This window comes from Oncorhynchus masou, chromosome 13 (genome assembly GCF_036934945.1).
Source record: "Oncorhynchus masou masou isolate Uvic2021 chromosome 13, UVic_Omas_1.1, whole genome shotgun sequence".
Classification (NCBI taxonomy): domain Eukaryota; kingdom Metazoa; phylum Chordata; class Actinopteri; order Salmoniformes; family Salmonidae; genus Oncorhynchus; species Oncorhynchus masou.
In genome coordinates, this window is record NC_088224.1 from 75,170,243 (window position 1) to 75,188,515 (window position 18,273).

General features: G+C 41.9%; 3 protein-coding genes across 3 annotated transcripts; all 3 read left to right on the top strand.

The window, feature by feature from the left end:
• Nucleotides 1–559: 559 nt before the first annotated feature.
• LOC135553060 (uncharacterized) lies at nt 560–4,792 on the top strand. Its single transcript, XM_064985140.1, has 6 exons — nt 560–1,452; nt 1,800–1,857; nt 2,102–2,249; nt 2,345–2,381; nt 2,619–2,902; nt 3,151–4,792. The coding sequence occupies exons 1-6, from the start codon at nt 1,264–1,266 to the stop codon at nt 4,790–4,792; spliced, it is 2,358 nt and encodes a 785-aa protein (XP_064841212.1). The 5' UTR covers nt 560–1,263.
• A 25-nt stretch (nt 4,793–4,817) lies between these two features.
• On the top strand, nt 4,818–9,174 carry LOC135553061 (uncharacterized). The gene is made up of 3 exons (XM_064985141.1): nt 4,818–6,677; nt 6,869–6,956; nt 7,214–9,174. Exons 1-3 carry the CDS (start codon nt 4,818–4,820, stop codon nt 7,354–7,356), a joined length of 2,091 nt encoding a protein of 696 aa, XP_064841213.1. The 3' UTR covers nt 7,357–9,174.
• A 2,614-nt stretch (nt 9,175–11,788) lies between these two features.
• LOC135553063 (uncharacterized) lies at nt 11,789–17,915 on the top strand. The gene is made up of 8 exons (XM_064985144.1): nt 11,789–11,964; nt 12,312–12,369; nt 12,614–12,761; nt 12,858–12,894; nt 13,132–13,415; nt 13,664–17,189; nt 17,381–17,468; nt 17,734–17,915. The coding sequence occupies exons 1-8, from the start codon at nt 11,794–11,796 to the stop codon at nt 17,874–17,876; spliced, it is 4,455 nt and encodes a 1,484-aa protein (XP_064841216.1). The 5' UTR covers nt 11,789–11,793; the 3' UTR covers nt 17,877–17,915.
• The last annotated feature ends 358 nt before the right edge of the window (nt 17,916–18,273 follow it).

The following is an 18,273-nucleotide window of genomic DNA, read 5'->3' on the forward strand; positions in this document are numbered from 1 at the left end:
AAACATTCAAATAAGTAACCAGGCTATATTAAAGTGCACTAAACATAGAGACAGATTAACCATGGAGAACACGAAACATGATGACAGATTAACCAGGGAAGTGAATTTAACAGAGGTTAAAGCTAAAACAACAGAATCTGGGTACGTCTGTGTGAAGAGGTGTGGCTTTAGTGTGGATTTGAATAGTACACAAGTAGGCCTACGCTATTTTTGCACTGTAAAACTTTTTTTTAAGTGTTATGTTTTCCCAGATTCATAGTGTTATGCAGCCCAGGCCTATCTAGGAAGGCTGGGCATAAATTGTTTGCTCACAGCATCACATGATGACGTGGGCAACTTAAACACTTAAACTCTGTGGATTCAAGTTAATAGTAATCAAAACTAATTTCACCACGAAAGGAAGTGCATTCGAAATGAATGAAGAAGACAAGGTAATTCTAGTGAGTTAATAAAACGACACGGTGTTGCCTGTCAGCGTTGTAGACTACTGCCTCATAAGCCCGGGCTTTAGTGGCACTGGCAGACGCGCTTGCATCTGCACTGAAGGAGCCACCGAACGCGTCCGCGTTGCAGCTCTCACTTTCTCCCGCCGCAGTATGTCCGACAATGACATATTTGGTGGGGATTGGCAGCCAACAATAGGATTGGATTGGGACTAAATCAAAGAATAAAACGATATTGAAATGAATATTATTAACAAATATTTCCCAGAAGATTTTGGGTTCAACCTAAGGCTGACTAGGACAGATCAATCAACTTGATCCGACACAGTAGGCCTACATGTCATACGCAAGTAAACCCACAAGAGAGACAATATTGCAAAGGCAGGACCATGTTCGATGGAAGGCGTAGGGGTAGGCAATCGAAAACGTTTGACGGGGAAATTTCTGTCAATATTAGCTAGTCCTACTGAGTGGGCAAGTAACCTTTCCCGCGCTCTTCCTAAAAATACTATGTGTGATGTCATAAAGGTCTAACGTTCCATGACGTAGCATGTAGCCCTAAATTACAGTCCCTGCCTGCAATATTGTCCTCACTCTCGACCTGAACTCAACTTGAATAACCAACACAGACAAGGACATGCTTTATGAGATATGAAATAGCTTGAATGGATGAAGAAAAGGTAATCTAAATTACTTCATACAATATTGGGGGAAAGTAAAAAAGGGTAAAGCAATCTAAGCGGATATTTCTTGTAAAAAGCTATAACATATTGTAAAGCAAATGTACCATTCTTTATAAAGTCACCAGCTTAGCTCTGATATGGCTGTAGCTCTATTTATGATGTCCTCTGCACAGATCTACTCTGACATTGACATATTATTACTTATTGGAATGTCTGTCCTCCAGGTAGCACAGAGGGAGGATGGTGATCCTCAGAGGGAAGGAAAGGAAGTTGTTGAGGAAGAACCGGTGGCCACGCCCAAAGAGGAGGCCAAGAAGGGAAGGAAGGTAAGATAGCAGGAGTGACAGAGCACATAATAGGCCTACTGGGTTACACTCTGTACCTGATAGCAGCCATACCATAGATATCTGTATATCTTTGATAACAACATACGTAGTAGCTGTTTTCAAAACGTGTTTTAAGAGCTGCTTTGACCTGGCCCATAGCCTATTCATAAATTGTCTCAGAGTAGGAGTGCTTATCTAGGATCAGTTTTGCATTTGAAATCATAATGAATACTATTATTTGGGCAAGGTTGAGCCCACACCTTATCTGATGAACTTTATGTATACGGGCCCTGGTGTTACATGTCTGCCATCATTTGAGATCTGGAATCTGTTCTGTTCTATCCTAGGCAAAAAGGAAGAGGAGTGGCAAGAAGTCAAGGAAGCTGGGCACTGACAACGATGCAGGTCAGAGATTTACCTCTGTAGTACTACATTGTTTCTCTATTCTGTCTGTGATGTGCAGGTTGTGCTATCCATTTTCAATGAAACTGTAGTCTACTGTAATCAGTAAGAAAGGTCACATAGATAGCTTTATTCAAATAGGCCTATTCTAAAACCCTAAAACAATGAAATCAGAGTATTAAGAGATAAAACGTCTGATTTCTCTTTAATTTTGTTTCTACTTCCTCTACGGCAATCACATCTTTAGTCTCCAGGAATAAACACCTGGATAGAGGATCTGTAATTGAGCTCCTGGAGAAGAAAGCTGTTAAGGCTGCATTCGGCCCAGGCAACAAGGATGAGATGGAATACTCCTACCCAATCCTCATCTCATTCCTGCGCAATCTTACTGATGAGTATGTTAAAAGTTTTTCTGTAATGTTCAACATTTATGAAATATTGTGCAGTGGGAACTAAACACTAACTAAAACACTTATTTTAAATTTTCTAGGCAGTGGCAAGTGATCTACAAAGGACTAAAAAACCCTGTAAGTTTCCCTACCTGCCTTTGACCTTTGATGTGTCAATGATCTGTTGAATCCAGAGATTAGCCATCAAGTCATATTCTGTTATTCATGTTCATTTCTCTGTCAGACTTCATCAAACTTTGAATTCAGTCACAGAGAAGTATAACAATGTTGATCAAATGCATTCTGTTCGATCTAGAATACTTTACATCACAGTTCCATTGAAAAGACTGTTTTTGTTCTGTTTGTTCAAAACAGATGACGAAGGAACAGCTTGCCAAATTGTGCAAGACAATTGTAACCTTCATCGCACAGACCACCCTGCAGATCCTGCTGCCAGCCCTGGCCCGCGTACTTGGGGTAAAGGACTTTGCTGACAACGACACTGACTCACCCAAGAGGGGTGGCAGTGCAAGATCCTTTGCTGCCTTTGATCAGGAAAGACTGGAGCTCATCCAGGAAGTTAGATATCTGGCGAAGAAAATGTATAAGGGCGGCACAGGGGCTCAACATCTCAGGTCCCTAACACCCTCTTCTAAGAGGTATGTTCCCCTCAAGGTTTTCATGTATGGATTTCACCAAGATCATCTATCCCAGTGTTAGCCAATGCAATTTACTCTACCTGATGTAGTACAAAATGTAATGTATCAGCTTTTGAGCATATTCAAATTAATGAGCATGTAAAGCGATCAAAAGGACATGTAGATATTTAGAATGCTACAATTACAACGCTTGACCGATTTGCCAAGTTAAGACAGGAATTATCATGCTTTGCTTGTTCGTTTTAAAGTTCCCAGACCTCAGTGAAAGTCCACCTGGGAATGACAGAGGACAGAATCATCAAAAGTGTCCAGGAGCAACTGTCTGATCATAATATCCTGTCCTCTTGCCCACCTGAGCTGACTGTTGGTCTTATCAAGGTGGTGGTCGAACAGCTTAACTCTGCCCTCTCTGCGACCATCAGCAGAGCCATTTCAGGGCAGTCCTCCCCTATTTCTTCTGGTAACCAGGCCGCTGAACAAATGGTCAACATGGTCCAGAAATGTTTTGATGATCACACCTCTGTATTAGAGTCATGCATTCCACCTGCAACAGAAGAGGTGATGACTGTTATCGCAGAGATGGTGGGTGAATTGGAAAAAGAAGATCCGGAATTGGCTAAGGTTTTTCGAGAAGTGGCTGTGAAAGTTAAAATGTTGGCATCTGGCAGTGACCTTGTAGTAGAGCACCTGGATGTTGAAGACTCTCCTGTTCCAGAGGAGCTGAACATAATATGTACATCTTGCAAAGCAATGATGCAAAATCTTGGCACTCTGTTTAGTGTGAAGTTCAAGACCAAAGCCTCAAAGGCTGTGAGTGAAATTCTTGTGAGAAGGTTAATGAGCGATATCTCTGGTATGGTTCAACCTTCTCATTCGTTTAGTACCACTCCAAGCTTGATGAATGCATCTAGCCACTCTGACAGGATCCTTGATTCTGCGGCCACTGAGCTCATACAGACCAAAGTAGAATCTGAGGCATCAAAAATAATTGATAACTTTGTTGAAGATGTCAAGGACATTGTGCAGTATGCTGAATTAGATCAGCCAACAAGCACCCAGAGAGATACCCAAGTGGGACACTGTACGACAAAGCGGAAACCCTTCCATGCAGCTCGTAGACTCTGCGAGAGACTTCAGGCAAAGCTGGAGACATTATTCCTCAGAATGGGTGGAGCTCCAGTCCAAGGGGAAGAACTTATGGAAAAAGCTGACTCCAGTGCTGTGCTTCTGGAGCATACTGACTCCAGTGATCTGCCTGTTTCAATCCTGAGCTTGCCTTCCCCATGTAGGAGTGAATCCCCTATATCAGAACGTAGTTCATCTTCTTTATCTGATGGATGTGATTCAACTGACTCTGTAGGAGAGAAAACACCAGAGCAACCTGAAACCAGTAAGAGTGAGGCAATACTGCAAGTGGTCAACTCAACAGGACTTGGTTCTCTCCGTAAATGCCAAAGTGAGAACTCTCAACCATTACTGTCTCTCTGTGATTCCAACATGGTGCCCTGCACCAAAGAGGTCTTGTCCCAGATTGTGACCATGTATAGGTCAGAGGTGGCAGATTTGGAATGCACATCATCTGTTGCAGAGGGTTCCTCTTACAACTCCCTTGAAGTCTGTGGCTTTTTGGACAGTGTCATGTCTTATCTAGAAGACATGCCTGTGTCTGGTTCTTTGTGGTTGGAAGGATTAAGAGATACTCCAGCCTCAGTCATTGAGAAACTCTCCAGTGAGGAGTTCCAGATGAACGCTACCAACGAAGTGCGAAAAATACTGATCAAATCAGTCAGTAGCTTTCCCAGCAAAGTCAGTTCCAGCCAGACAGATTCTCAGATGTTGCCAGCAAAATCAACAATTTTCCTTAAGGCATACAGATATAACTGCTTTTGAAATCGTTGGATCAATTACAAATGACATGAAGAGCCTTTTCCCACCCACAGAGTCTTCTACTACTCTATGGCAGGCAGACTCTATGCTTCAACAGAGTGATGAGAAAACCTCAGAGTACACTGAGGCCACACCCAAAGGCTCACAGTCTGGTTTGGAAGTATCTGAGAAGAAGATCTGGACAACTGCAAAGACTATTTACCACAATGTGAAGACAAAGATGAGGAATTATTTTACATGGCAAAATCAAGTCAAAGCAACAACGGCTCAAGCCAAAAAGACCCTCAGCCATATTCTGCTTTCAATTCAGAAAGAGCTGTCAAAATCTGACCAAACGGTGACTGCGCTTTCACAAATAGAGAATGTGGTTGGAATGATGCTGAAGGATGTTGAAAGGGTAAGCAGTGAATGTGGTGAGGAACTGATCTATCAAGCGCCACAGCGTTCTTCCTCCTCGTTGTCATCCTCATCTGCCAGATCAAAGAAGTCAGAGTGGGAATTTGCACTCCCTGGCACTCCCATCTCTTCTGATTTACCAGAGAGTATTACTCAGCCCATTGTGAGATGCTCAGTCATCGACATGGGCAAATCTACTAAGCCAAAAACATTGGTGTGTGATGCCAGGGAAAGCATGTCTGCAATAGTGGATACCATCATAAAGGAGGTACATCCAGAGGAAGAAGGGGAGGTTGCATTCCACCCTGGTCTAACAGCTGCAATAGCAAGACTGGAGGAGCTCATATCTCAGGGTAGGATTGGTGCTCTCTCACGTGATCTTACTCACCGAGTCAACCGCATCATTTCTGAGAGCAACTTGACCCCTCTGGTTCTGACAGTGGCGGCTGGAAAGAGTGCATCCGATACAGTCCTTACTGAGCTGAAGAGGAATGACAAGACGGTGGGGAAGCCCACAGTTTACAAGGTGGTTCAGCTTTTTGCAGAGGAGTCTGTGAAGCGCCTCTTGCTTCCTAGCCTTGTGCCCTCTACAGCTTCACTGAGTTTGGCTCAGGGAGTTAGTGTGCCGGCTAGCGTATCTGAAGATAGGATTTCATGTTCTTTTTCTTCATCAGCATTTAGTGACACAGTCAGCCTGTTTACCAAAGTAATGGTAAGCCAGGTCATGGACTCTGTGGTTTCTGATGCACAAAGCAGAGGGTCATCTCCAACCGGAACTGTAACTGATATAGGCAGTCTACTGAGTGGTAAGTCCTACCCTTTGCCATCTTTCTCCGCCATCAGCATGACAACAAGTGGGACCTCCAATGCTGCACGAGGCTTTGAGGCCAACATAGATGCTGAGGAAAGGGATACCATCAGTTGTTTCGGTGTACCTCAGAGCATTGTTGGTGATCAGAATTCAACCAGCCCGGATGTTGCCTCGCTTTTAACCCCATCCACTGACAACTTAGTCGGTGATGATGACTTCACCGGCCTCATCAGCATGTTAGTGGTGAGACTTCTGTCAAAAATCCAAACCCAAACTGATCTGTACCCAACTGACGTCACACGCACGTCACAAGACCTGATTCCAAAAGTTATAGCTGCCTTCTGTGCATGGTCAGGCTGCTCTGAGACCCAAGCTTATCCCAAGAACCTGAAGAGTCATAAAGTATACAGCACCGTCTACAAACATCTGTTGAAGGAGTTTGGCTCAGAGAAAATACTCCAACTGGCCGTGTCGACTCAGGACTCCACTTTCAATAGGATTCTTGTGAAGTCATTGAGCAAGGAGCTTCTCCACAGTTGTAACGAGGCATCAAGAGCAGCCTCAAGAACATCTTTCGAAGCCACCAGGCCAGAAGCTCTTCTCATGGCTGAAGATGTGAAGGCTACCAGAGGGAAGCTGTCTTTCCTACAAAGGCTTGCCAGACTGAAATTCAACTTAAAGGTACATCACACTTATTGAAGTTAACAATTGTGTCAATGTGAGTAAACAATGTTATTTAGAGAAAATGTAAAACCATCCATTAATTCCAAAACCATTTATAAATTTTGTTGTGCTGGTGTGTAAGATGTGATCGTTATTACCGTGAGATTGTTCTGCTGGGACAGTTGTTTTGACACATGTTTTTGTTTTAGCCATTCATGATGGGAAACAAGAAGGATTCCAAGAAGAATTCCCACCATTCTGAATCCAAAGACCAGACTACTGCTGAAGATATCATGTGTAAGTCCATACGGCAGGACATTTACTGTTTGAGATATTGGTGTACAAAGCTGCTATTGCTAAAATATTAAAATACAGTACATTATATATTATCGATAGTAATATCTTATGTACAATTATTTATAGTTTCCAAATCTCAAGATTCTGGTTCTCATTTATTTGTGAAAGTAATAATGAGTTGAAACTAAGAATACAATATAACATCATTTCTAAATGAAAGTGCATGTCAACTCTCTCTCTTCTGTCGCCCAACATAGTGGCACATCCTGGACTCCCAGAGGGTCTTCCCTCCAACTCTCAACAGGAGAAGCCTCGCAAACGTCCCCTTCTAATCAGGATGTTTTCCACCATCTCCATAGGCCTATCCAAGCCATTCAAACAGTTTTCAAAGCAAGCTTAATACAACAATTTCCTTTAATACAGTAATATTTGCATTGAATTGATGGCCTTTGTCTTCTTTTGTGTTGCCCTGTTAACACATTTGATTAGAAAATACATAGTATATTTAGTTTAGTTTATTATGCAGTCATAGTCACGGTGTAGGCTAAACAAAGTAATGTTGTCCTGAATAATGTATAGAACATGCACCCCCCCCCCCCCCCCCCACACACACAGTGTGATTCATTGAACACACACACATAGTACTTCAGATATGTCCCACAACCAACATTCAACCAGATATCAATGATTCAGTGTCAAATACATGTACTGTAAAATAAACCGTATTTAATTTACAACCAATCAAATAATACATGATGCAGGACACTCAGTTATCAGGGAATTAACTGGTTTAACTTCTCAAACAAACTCACACATTTCCATTTTCTGTGGATCGCCCATGTTTACATTTTACTGAATGCCAGTCTGACCTTTGACCTGTAGATGGCAGTAAGGGTCTACTTTTGCTGCAGATCCACTTCTAAAGCTCAAACCTCTCTGGACAAGGAGCCGAAACATTTGTCCCTCGTGAGAGAGAGTATGTGTGTGTGTGTGTGGCAAGAAATGGGAATATTGCACTACACTTTTATGATACAGATACATTTTGCATTCGGTAGCATAGCACAGCTGTAGTTTTTTCAAATGCCAAATGTACATGTAGCATGCTTCTGCCTACAGATGCTTTTCTGAGTGACTTGTGTTGTGAGAGAACCAGAATTCAAACATAAACTCCTGGATTACATTTTATAACATTGTTAGCTCTTTTTAGTAACATATGGTAGCATACATGTTTCACACGGTGGCAAGTCAAGCTAGTTAGTTACATGTAACACCATTACATTATATGGTCAATGTGTGTGTGTATCCTCTTAGCTTTTACCTTCGACATTAACAAGCGACGCACGGGCTGGTCCTGCAGACTCCCACGCCCATGGCCCAGGAGAAGGCTGGGGGCTACCTGCTCACTCACGTCCCAGCAATCTCCTTTGAGACCGACTCTACTGTGGAGTGCACCTCCAAGAGGACTCCGGAAGAGAGGGACCGGGTGAAGGTTAAACTGGCCAACATGGCCTTGATGGGAAGGATAAAAAGTCTTGGCTGTGAAATGCCCATTATGTGTGATTATCGAATTGATCATTTTCCACTTTTGAAACAACAATGGGAAAGACAGGGTTTATAGCAAAGTTTGCTCAGATTGGGCTTTTGGAAAAATTGGGAGAATGGAAGTGCACTCCTGATTCAGAGAGAAAGATCCAGCTTAATCATCCATACCATTGTTTAAATTACAATAAAAAAACATTCAAACTGTTCCTGAGTTTCGAAAGACAGAGAAAGGAAAACATCATTATCTTCAGTCTGTTCACACCTGTTCACACAAGTCCTACTGTCCACAATCTCAGGGTTCTTCAATACAAACACACCTGTTTCAGAAAACCTGATCACTTTCACATTCAAACAATGTTTGTAGGATACTTTTCAATAACTCAATAAATGTAAGTGTTGAAACCATACATAGCTGGTAACTTGAGCTCGGCAGAGTAGTTTTGACCTGTGTCCAGATGCAGTCATTTATGTTGTCTAAAGGCAATTTGTCTCTTATAACAATGTTGTTTTTCTGAATAATCTAATTGAATTGACTGGTAGGTAGTCACTAACTATTTGTAGCATGTGTTTCTCTGTTTATTGATATTTGCATGGTGTGTATGTGTTAAGATGTTAAGTAATTAATGTTGATATTATCCAAAGGGTTTAACTGAAATGTTAAATGTTGGTGTCTCGATCTCAGACATTTGCGCTCATATTTGTAAATAGTATTTCAAAAATGGCAGAATCAAACAGTATTGGAATAGTGACTTGTATTTTGCATCTAGAAGTGTAAGAATTTTAGAAGAATGCTATTTCATCAGTCAAATGTTGCACTGTTTGATAAGACAGGGTAAAGAAAACCTCCATTTTAATGAGTTTAGTTGTGAGTTTGACATTTTACCACAAGAAGTCACTATAATACTATACGTTATCAAACAGGGTTGTGCTGAAAATCAAATGAACCACAGCCAAATTAATTATTTGCAACTAAGAGTAAGATTTTAAAAAACATGTATAACTTATTTATTGATAAAATACATTCTAAAATGTAAATATATGTGATTTCTGAGTATGTAGTGCACATATCTTTTTAAGGCCCAAAGCAGACGTTTTTATATCTATATCAAATCATTCCTGGGTAACAATTAAGTACCTTACTGTAATAGATTACGATGAAAATGGTCAAAAATGTATTTTTTGCCAAAAAAACTTTCTCAAGCAATAATTTTGCCAGGACTGTCTGGGAGTGGTTAGTGTGGAGGGGAAATTAAAACTAGCTGTTAATGGCGCTCTTTTGTGTCGTTGGTCTATAAACCAATTTACACATGGTGATGTCGCCATGGAAAGCCAAAACTCTCGCCCATGCAAACCTGCTGATTAGAAGGTGCTGTATAGATGTGAGAAACTCTCTTTTCATGGCACTTCAATATCGAAGTGAATTTTTCGTAGCAGGTTAGGAAACTGAGGTGAAGGTTAGGAAAAGGGTTAGGGTTAGTGAAAATGCTTTCCAAACCTTCTACGAAAATTACTTTGCATTGAAGTGCTGTGAAAAGAATGTATCCCTGCTCAGGTGTTGCATGCATCAACCAATGGTTGTGTGCCAAGTCATCCATTGTGTCATCGACTGACAGATTGCTATAACATATGATGTGGTTAGCTGACACACAAAATACCTATCCAGGCAGTGTAAGATCTGGCAAGTGGCAGAGGAACATGCTCCGTATTTTCAACCAGAACTATCAGGAAGCAACCCCGATCACATTTTTGTAAAACACATTTACAGTGTTAGTTTCATCAGCTGTTGTACAATATGAAATACAATTATTTTGACTTCACAGGGCCTTTAAATGTAGGCAAACAAGTTTCCAACATTCAAACTAATCTACCCAGCCAGAATCAGCACCATGGACAGTGAAGATCAGAATACCTGCGATCTGACGATGAGAACAACAGTGCTATTTTAAGTGATTTTCAAGACACCCAAAGTTAATTTAAATCCACAACAAAATCTGCAGGATAAAAAGCAATATAATCAAACATTCAAATAAGTAACCAGGCTATATTAAAGTGCACTAAACATAGAGACAGATTAACCATGGAGAACACGAAACATGATGACAGATTAACCAGGGAAGTGAATTTAACAGAGGTTAAAGCTAAAACAACAGAATCTGGGTACGTCTGTGTGAAGAGGTGTGGCTTTAGTGTGGATTTGAATAGTACACAAGTAGGCCTACGCTATTTTTGCACTGTAAAACTTTTTTTTAAGTGTTATGTTTTCCCAGATTCATAGTGTTATGCAGCCCAGGCCTATCTAGGAAGGCTGGGCATAAATTGTTTGCTCACAGCATCACATGATGACGTGGGCAACTTAAACACTTAAACTCTGTGGATTCAAGTTAATAGTAATCAAAACTAATTTCACCACGAAAGGAAGTGCATTCGAAATGAATGAAGAAGACAAGGTAATTCTAGTGAGTTAATAAAACGACACGGTGTTGCCTGTCAGCGTTGTAGACTACTGCCTCATAAGCCCGGGCTTTAGTGGCACTGGCAGACGCGCTTGCATCTGCACTGAAGGAGCCAGCGAACGCGTCCGCGTTGCAGCTCTCACTTTCTCCCGCCGCAGTATGTCCGACAATGACATATTTGGTGGGGATTGGCAGCCAACAATAGGATTGGATTGGGACTAAATCAAAGAATAAAACGATATTGAAATGAATATTATTAACAAATATTTCCCAGAAGATTTTGGGTTCAACCTAAGGCTGACTAGGACAGATCAATCAACTTGATCCGACACAGTAGGCCTACATGTCATACGCAAGTAAACCCACAAGAGAGACAATATTGCAAAGGCAGGACCATGTTCGATGGAAGGCGTAGGGGTAGGCAATCGAAAACGTTTGACGGGGAAATTTCTGTCAATATTAGCTAGTCCTACTGAGTGGGCAAGTAACCTTTCCCGCGCTCTTCCTAAAAATACTATGTGTGATGTCATAAAGGTCTAACGTTCCATGACGTAGCATGTAGCCCTAAATTACAGTCCCTGCCTGCAATATTGTCCTCACTCTCGACCTGAACTCAACTTGAATAACCAACACAGACAAGGACATGCTTTATGAGATATGAAATAGCTTGAATGGATGAAGAAAAGGTAATCTAAATTACTTCATACAATATTGGGGGAAAGTAAAAAAGGGTAAAGCAATCTAAGCGGATATTTCTTGTAAAAAGCTATAACATATTGTAAAGCAAATGTACCATTCTTTATAAAGTCACCAGCTTAGCTCTTATGGCTGTAGCTCTATTTATGATGTCCTCTGCACAGATCTACTCTGACATTGACATATTATTACTTATTGGAATGTCTGTCCTCCAGGTAGCACAGAGGGAGGATGGTGATCCTCAGAGGGAAGGAAAGGAAGTTGTTGAGGAAGAACCGGTGGCCACGCCCAAAGAGGAGGCCAAGAAGGGAAGGAAGGTAAGATAGCAGGAGTGACAGAGCACATAATAGGCCTACTGGGTTACACTCTGTACCTGATAGCAGCCATACCATAGATATCTGTATATCTTTGATAACAACATACGTAGTAGCTGTTTTCAAAACGTGTTTTAAGAGCTGCTTTGACCTGGCCCATAGCCTATTCATAAATTGTCTCAGAGTAGGAGTGCTTATCTAGGATCAGTTTTGCATTTGAAATCATAATGAATACTATTATTTGGGCAAGGTTGAGCCCACACCTTATCTGATGAACTTTATGTATACGGGCCCTGGTGTTACATGTCTGCCATCATTTGAGATCTGGAATCTGTTCTGTTCTATCCTAGGCAAAAAGGAAGAGGAGTGGCAAGAAGTCAAGGAAGCTGGGCACTGACAACGATGCAGGTCAGAGATTTACCTCTGTAGTACTACATTGTTTCTCTATTCTGTCTGTGATGTGCAGGTTGTGCTATCCATTTTCAATGAAACTGTAGTCTACTGTAATCAGTAAGAAAGGTCACATAGATAGCTTTATTCAAATAGGCCTATTCTAAAACCCTAAAACAATGAAATCAGAGTATTAAGAGATAAAACGTCTGATTTCTCTTTAATTTTGTTTCTACTTCCTCTACGGCAATCACATCTTTAGTCTCCAGGAATAAACACCTGGATAGAGGATCTGTAATTGAGCTCCTGGAGAAGAAAGCTGTTAAGGCTGCATTCGGCCCAGGCAACAAGGATGAGATGGAATACTCCTACCCAATCCTCATCTCATTCCTGCGCAATCTTACTGATGAGTATGTTAAAATTTTTTTCTGTAATGTTCAACATTTATGAAATATTGTGCAGTGGGAACTAAACACTAACTAAAACACTTATTTTAAATTTTCTAGGCAGTGGCAAGTGATCTACAAAGGACTAAAAAACCCTGTAAGTTTCCCTACCTGCCTTTGACCTTTGATGTGTCAATGATCTGTTGAATCCAGAGATTAGCCATCAAGTCATATTCTGTTATTCATGTTCATTTCTCTGTCAGACTTCATCAAACTTTGAATTCAGTCACAGAGAAGTATAACAATGTTGATCAAATGCATTCTGTTCGATCTAGAATACTTTACATCACAGTTCCATTGAAAAGACTGTTTTTGTTCTGTTTGTTCAAAACAGATGACGAAGGAACAGCTTGCCAAATTGTGCAAGACAATTGTAACCTTCATCGCACAGACCACCCTGCAGATCCTGCTGCCAGCCCTGGCCCGCGTACTTGGGGTAAAGGACTTTGCTGACAACGACACTGACTCACCCAAGAGGGGTGGCAGTGCAAGATCCTTTGCTGCCTTTGATCAGGAAAGACTGGAGCTCATCCAGGAAGTTAGATATCTGGCGAAGAAAATGTATAAGGGCGGCACAGGGGCTCAACATCTCAGGTCCCTAACACCCTCTTCTAAGAGGTATGTTCCCCTCAAGGTTTTCATGTATGGATTTCACCAAGATCATCTATCCCAGTGTTAGCCAATGCAATTTACTCTACCTGATGTAGTACAAAATGTAATGTATCAGCTTTTGAGCATATTCAAATTAATGAGCATGTAAAGCGATCAAAAGGACATGTAGATATTTAGAATGCTACAATTACAACGCTTGACCGATTTGCCAAGTTAAGACAGGAATTATCATGCTTTGCTTGTTCGTTTTAAAGTTCCCAGACCTCAGTGAAAGTCCACCTGGGAATGACAGAGGACAGAATCATCAAAAGTGTCCAGGAGCAACTGTCTGATCATAATATCCTGTCCTCTTGCCCACCTGAGCTGACTGTTGGTCTTATCAAGGTGGTGGTCGAACAGCTTAACTCTGCCCTCTCTGCGACCATCAGCAGAGCCATTTCAGGGCAGTCCTCCCCTATTTCTTCTGGTAACCAGGCCGCTGAACAAATGGTCAACATGGTCCAGAAATGTTTTGATGATCACACCTCTGTATTAGAGTCATGCATTCCACCTGCAACAGAAGAGGTGATGACTGTTATCGCAGAGATGGTGGGTGAATTGGAAAAAGAAGATCCGGAATTGGCTAAGGTTTTTCGAGAAGTGGCTGTGAAAGTTAAAATGTTGGCATCTGGCAGTGACCTTGTAGTAGAGCACCTGGATGTTGAAGACTCTCCTGTTCCAGAGGAGCTGAACATAATATGTACATCTTGCAAAGCAATGATGCAAAATCTTGGCACTCTGTTTAGTGTGAAGTTCAAGACCAAAGCCTCAAAGGCTGTGAGTGAAATTCTTGTGAGAAGGTTAATGAGCGATATCTCTGGTATGGTTCAACCTTCTCATTCGTTTAGTACCACTCCAAGCTTGATGAATGCATCTAGCCACTCTGACAGGATCCTTGATTCTGCGGCCACTGAGCTCATACAGACCAAAGTAGAATCTGAGGCATCAAAAATAATTGATAACTTTGTTGAAGATGTCAAGGACATTGTGCAGTATGCTGAATTAGATCAGCCAACAAGCACCCAGAGAGATACCCAAGTGGGACACTGTACGACAAAGCGGAAACCCTTCCATGCAGCTCGTAGACTCTGCGAGAGACTTCAGGCAAAGCTGGAGACATTATTCCTCAGAATGGGTGGAGCTCCAGTCCAAGGGGAAGAACTTATGGAAAAAGCTGACTCCAGTGCTGTGCTTCTGGAGCATACTGACTCCAGTGATCTGCCTGTTTCAATCCTGAGCTTGCCTTCCCCATGTAGGAGTGAATCCCCTATATCAGAACGTAGTTCATCTTCTTTATCTGATGGATGTGATTCAACTGACTCTGTAGGAGAGAAAACACCAGAGCAACCTGAAACCAGTAAGAGTGAGGCAATACTGCAAGTGGTCAACTCAACAGGACTTGGTTCTCTCCGTAAATGCCAAAGTGAGAACTCTCAACCATTACTGTCTCTCTGTGATTCCAACATGGTGCCCTGCACCAAAGAGGTCTTGTCCCAGATTGTGACCATGTATAGGTCAGAGGTGGCAGATTTGGAATGCACATCATCTGTTGCAGAGGGTTCCTCTTACAACTCCCTTGAAGTCTGTGGCTTTTTGGACAGTGTCATGTCTTATCTAGAAGACATGCCTGTGTCTGGTTCTTTGTGGTTGGAAGGATTAAGAGATACTCCAGCCTCAGTCATTGAGAAACTCTCCAGTGAGGAGTTCCAGATGAACGCTACCAACGAAGTGCGAAAAATACTGATCAAATCAGTCAGTAGCTTTCCCAGCAAAGTCAGTTCCAGCCAGACAGATTCTCAGATGTTGCCAGCAAAATCAACAATTTCCTTAAGGCATACAGATATAACTGCTTTTGAAATCGTTGGATCAATTACAAATGACATGAAGAGCCTTTTCCCACCCACAGAGTCTTCTACTACTCTATGGCAGGCAGACTCTATGCTTCAACAGAGTGATGAGAAAACCTCAGAGTACACTGAGGCCACACCCAAAGGCTCACAGTCTGGTTTGGAAGTATCTGAGAAGAAGATCTGGACAACTGCAAAGACTATTTACCACAATGTGAAGACAAAGATGAGGAATTATTTTACATGGCAAAATCAAGTCAAAGCAACAACGGCTCAAGCCAAAAAGACCCTCAGCCATATTCTGCTTTCAATTCAGAAAGAGCTGTCAAAATCTGACCAAACGGTGACTGCGCTTTCACAAATAGAGAATGTGGTTGGAATGATGCTGAAGGATGTTGAAAGGGTAAGCAGTGAATGTGGTGAGGAACTGATCTATCAAGCGCCACAGCGTTCTTCCTCCTCGTTGTCATCCTCATCTGCCAGATCAAAGAAGTCAGAGTGGGAATTTGCACTCCCTGGCACTCCCATCTCTTCTGATTTACCAGAGAGTATTACTCAGCCCATTGTGAGATGCTCAGTCATCGACATGGGCAAATCTACTAAGCCAAAAACATTGGTGTGTGATGCCAGGGAAAGCATGTCTGCAATAGTGGATACCATCATAAAGGAGGTACATCCAGAGGAAGAAGGGGAGGTTGCATTCCACCCTGGTCTAACAGCTGCAATAGCAAGACTGGAGGAGCTCATATCTCAGGGTAGGATTGGTGCTCTCTCACGTGATCTTACTCACCGAGTCAACCGCATCATTTCTGAGAGCAACTTGACCCCTCTGGTTCTGACAGTGGCGGCTGGAAAGAGTGCATCCGATACAGTCCTTACTGAGCTGAAGAGGAATGACAAGACGGTGGGGAAGCCCACAGTTTACAAGGTGGTTCAGCTTTTTGCAGAGGAGTCTGTGAAGCGCCTCTTGCTTCCTAGCCTTGTGCCCTCTACAGCTTCACTGAGTTTGGCTCAGGGAGTTAGTGTGCCGGCTAGCGTATCTGAAGATAGGATTTCATGTTCTTTTTCTTCATCAGCATTTAGTGACACAGTCAGCCTGTTTACCAAAGTAATGGTAAGCCAGGTCATGGACTCTGTGGTTTCTGATGCACAAAGCAGAGGGTCATCTCCAACCGGAACTGTAACTGATATAGGCAGTCTACTGAGTGGTAAGTCCTACCCTTTGCCATCTTTCTCCGCCATCAGCATGACAACAAGTGGGACCTCCAATGCTGCACGAGGCTTTGAGGCCAACATAGATGCTGAGGAAAGGGATACCATCAGTTGTTTCGGTGTACCTCAGAGCATTGTTGGTGATCAGAATTCAACCAGCCCGGATGTTGCCTCGCTTTTAACCCCATCCACTGACAACTTAGTCGGTGATGATGACTTCACCGGCCTCATCAGCATGTTAGTGGTGAGACTTCTGTCAAAAATCCAAACCCAAACTGATCTGTACCCAACTGACGTCACACGCACGTCACAAGACCTGATTCCAAAAGTTATAGCTGCCTTCTGTGCATGGTCAGGCTGCTCTGAGACCCAAGCTTATCCCAAGAACCTGAAGAGTCATAAAGTATACAGCACCGTCTACAAACATCTGTTGAAGGAGTTTGGCTCAGAGAAAATACTCCAACTGGCCGTGTCGACTCAGGACTCCACTTTCAATAGGATTCTTGTGAAGTCATTGAGCAAGGAGCTTCTCCACAGTTGTAACGAGGCATCAAGAGCAGCCTCAAGAACATCTTTCGAAGCCACCAGGCCAGAAGCTCTTCTCATGGCTGAAGATGTGAAGGCTACCAGAGGGAAGCTGTCTTTCCTACAAAGGCTTGCCAGACTGAAATTCAACTTAAAGGTACATCACACTTATTGAAGTTAACAATTGTGTCAATGTGAGTAAACAATGTTATTTAGAGAAAATGTAAAACCATCCATTAATTCCAAAACCATTTATAAATCTTGTTGTGCTGGTGTGTAAGATGTGATCGTTATTACCGTGAGATTGTTCTGCTGGGACAGTTGTTTTGACACATGTTTTTGTTTTAGCCATTCATGATGGGAAACAAGAAGGATTCCAAGAAGAATTCCCGCCATTCTGAATCCAAAGACCAGACTACTGCTGAAGATATCATGTGTAAGTCCATACGGCAGGACATTTACTGTTTGAGATATTGGTGTACAAAGCTGCTATTGCAAAAATATTAAAATATTAAAATACAGTACATTATATATTATCGATAGTAATATCTTATGTACAATTATTTATAGTTTCCAAATCTCAAGATTCTGGTTCTCATTTATTTGTGAAAGTAATAATGAGTTGAAACTAAGAATACAATATAACATCATTTCTAAATGAAAGTGCATGTCAACTCTCTCTCTTCTGTCGCCCAACATAGTGGCACATCCTGGACTCCCAGAGGGTCTTCCCTCCAACTCTCAACAGGAGAAGCCTCGCAAACGTCCCCTTCTAATCAGGATGTTTTCCACCATCTCCATAGGCCTATCCAAGCCATTCAAACAGTTTTCAAAGCAAGCTTAATACAACAATTTCCTTTAATACAGTAATATTTGCATTGAATTGATGGCCTTTGTCTTCTTTTGTGTTGCCCTGTTAACACATTTGATTAGAAAATACATAGTATATTTAGTTTAGTTTATTATGCAGTCATAGTCACGGTGTAGGCTAAACAAAGTAATGTTGTCCTGAATAATGTATAGAACATGCACCCCCCCCCCCCCCCCCACACACACACAGTGTGATTCATTGAACACACACACATAGTACTTCAGATATGTCCCACAACCAACATTCAACCAGATATCAATGATTCAGTGTCAAATACATGTACTGTAAAATAAACCGTATTTAATTTACAACCAATCAAATAATACATGATGCAGGACACTCAGTTATCAGGGAATTAACTGGTTTAACT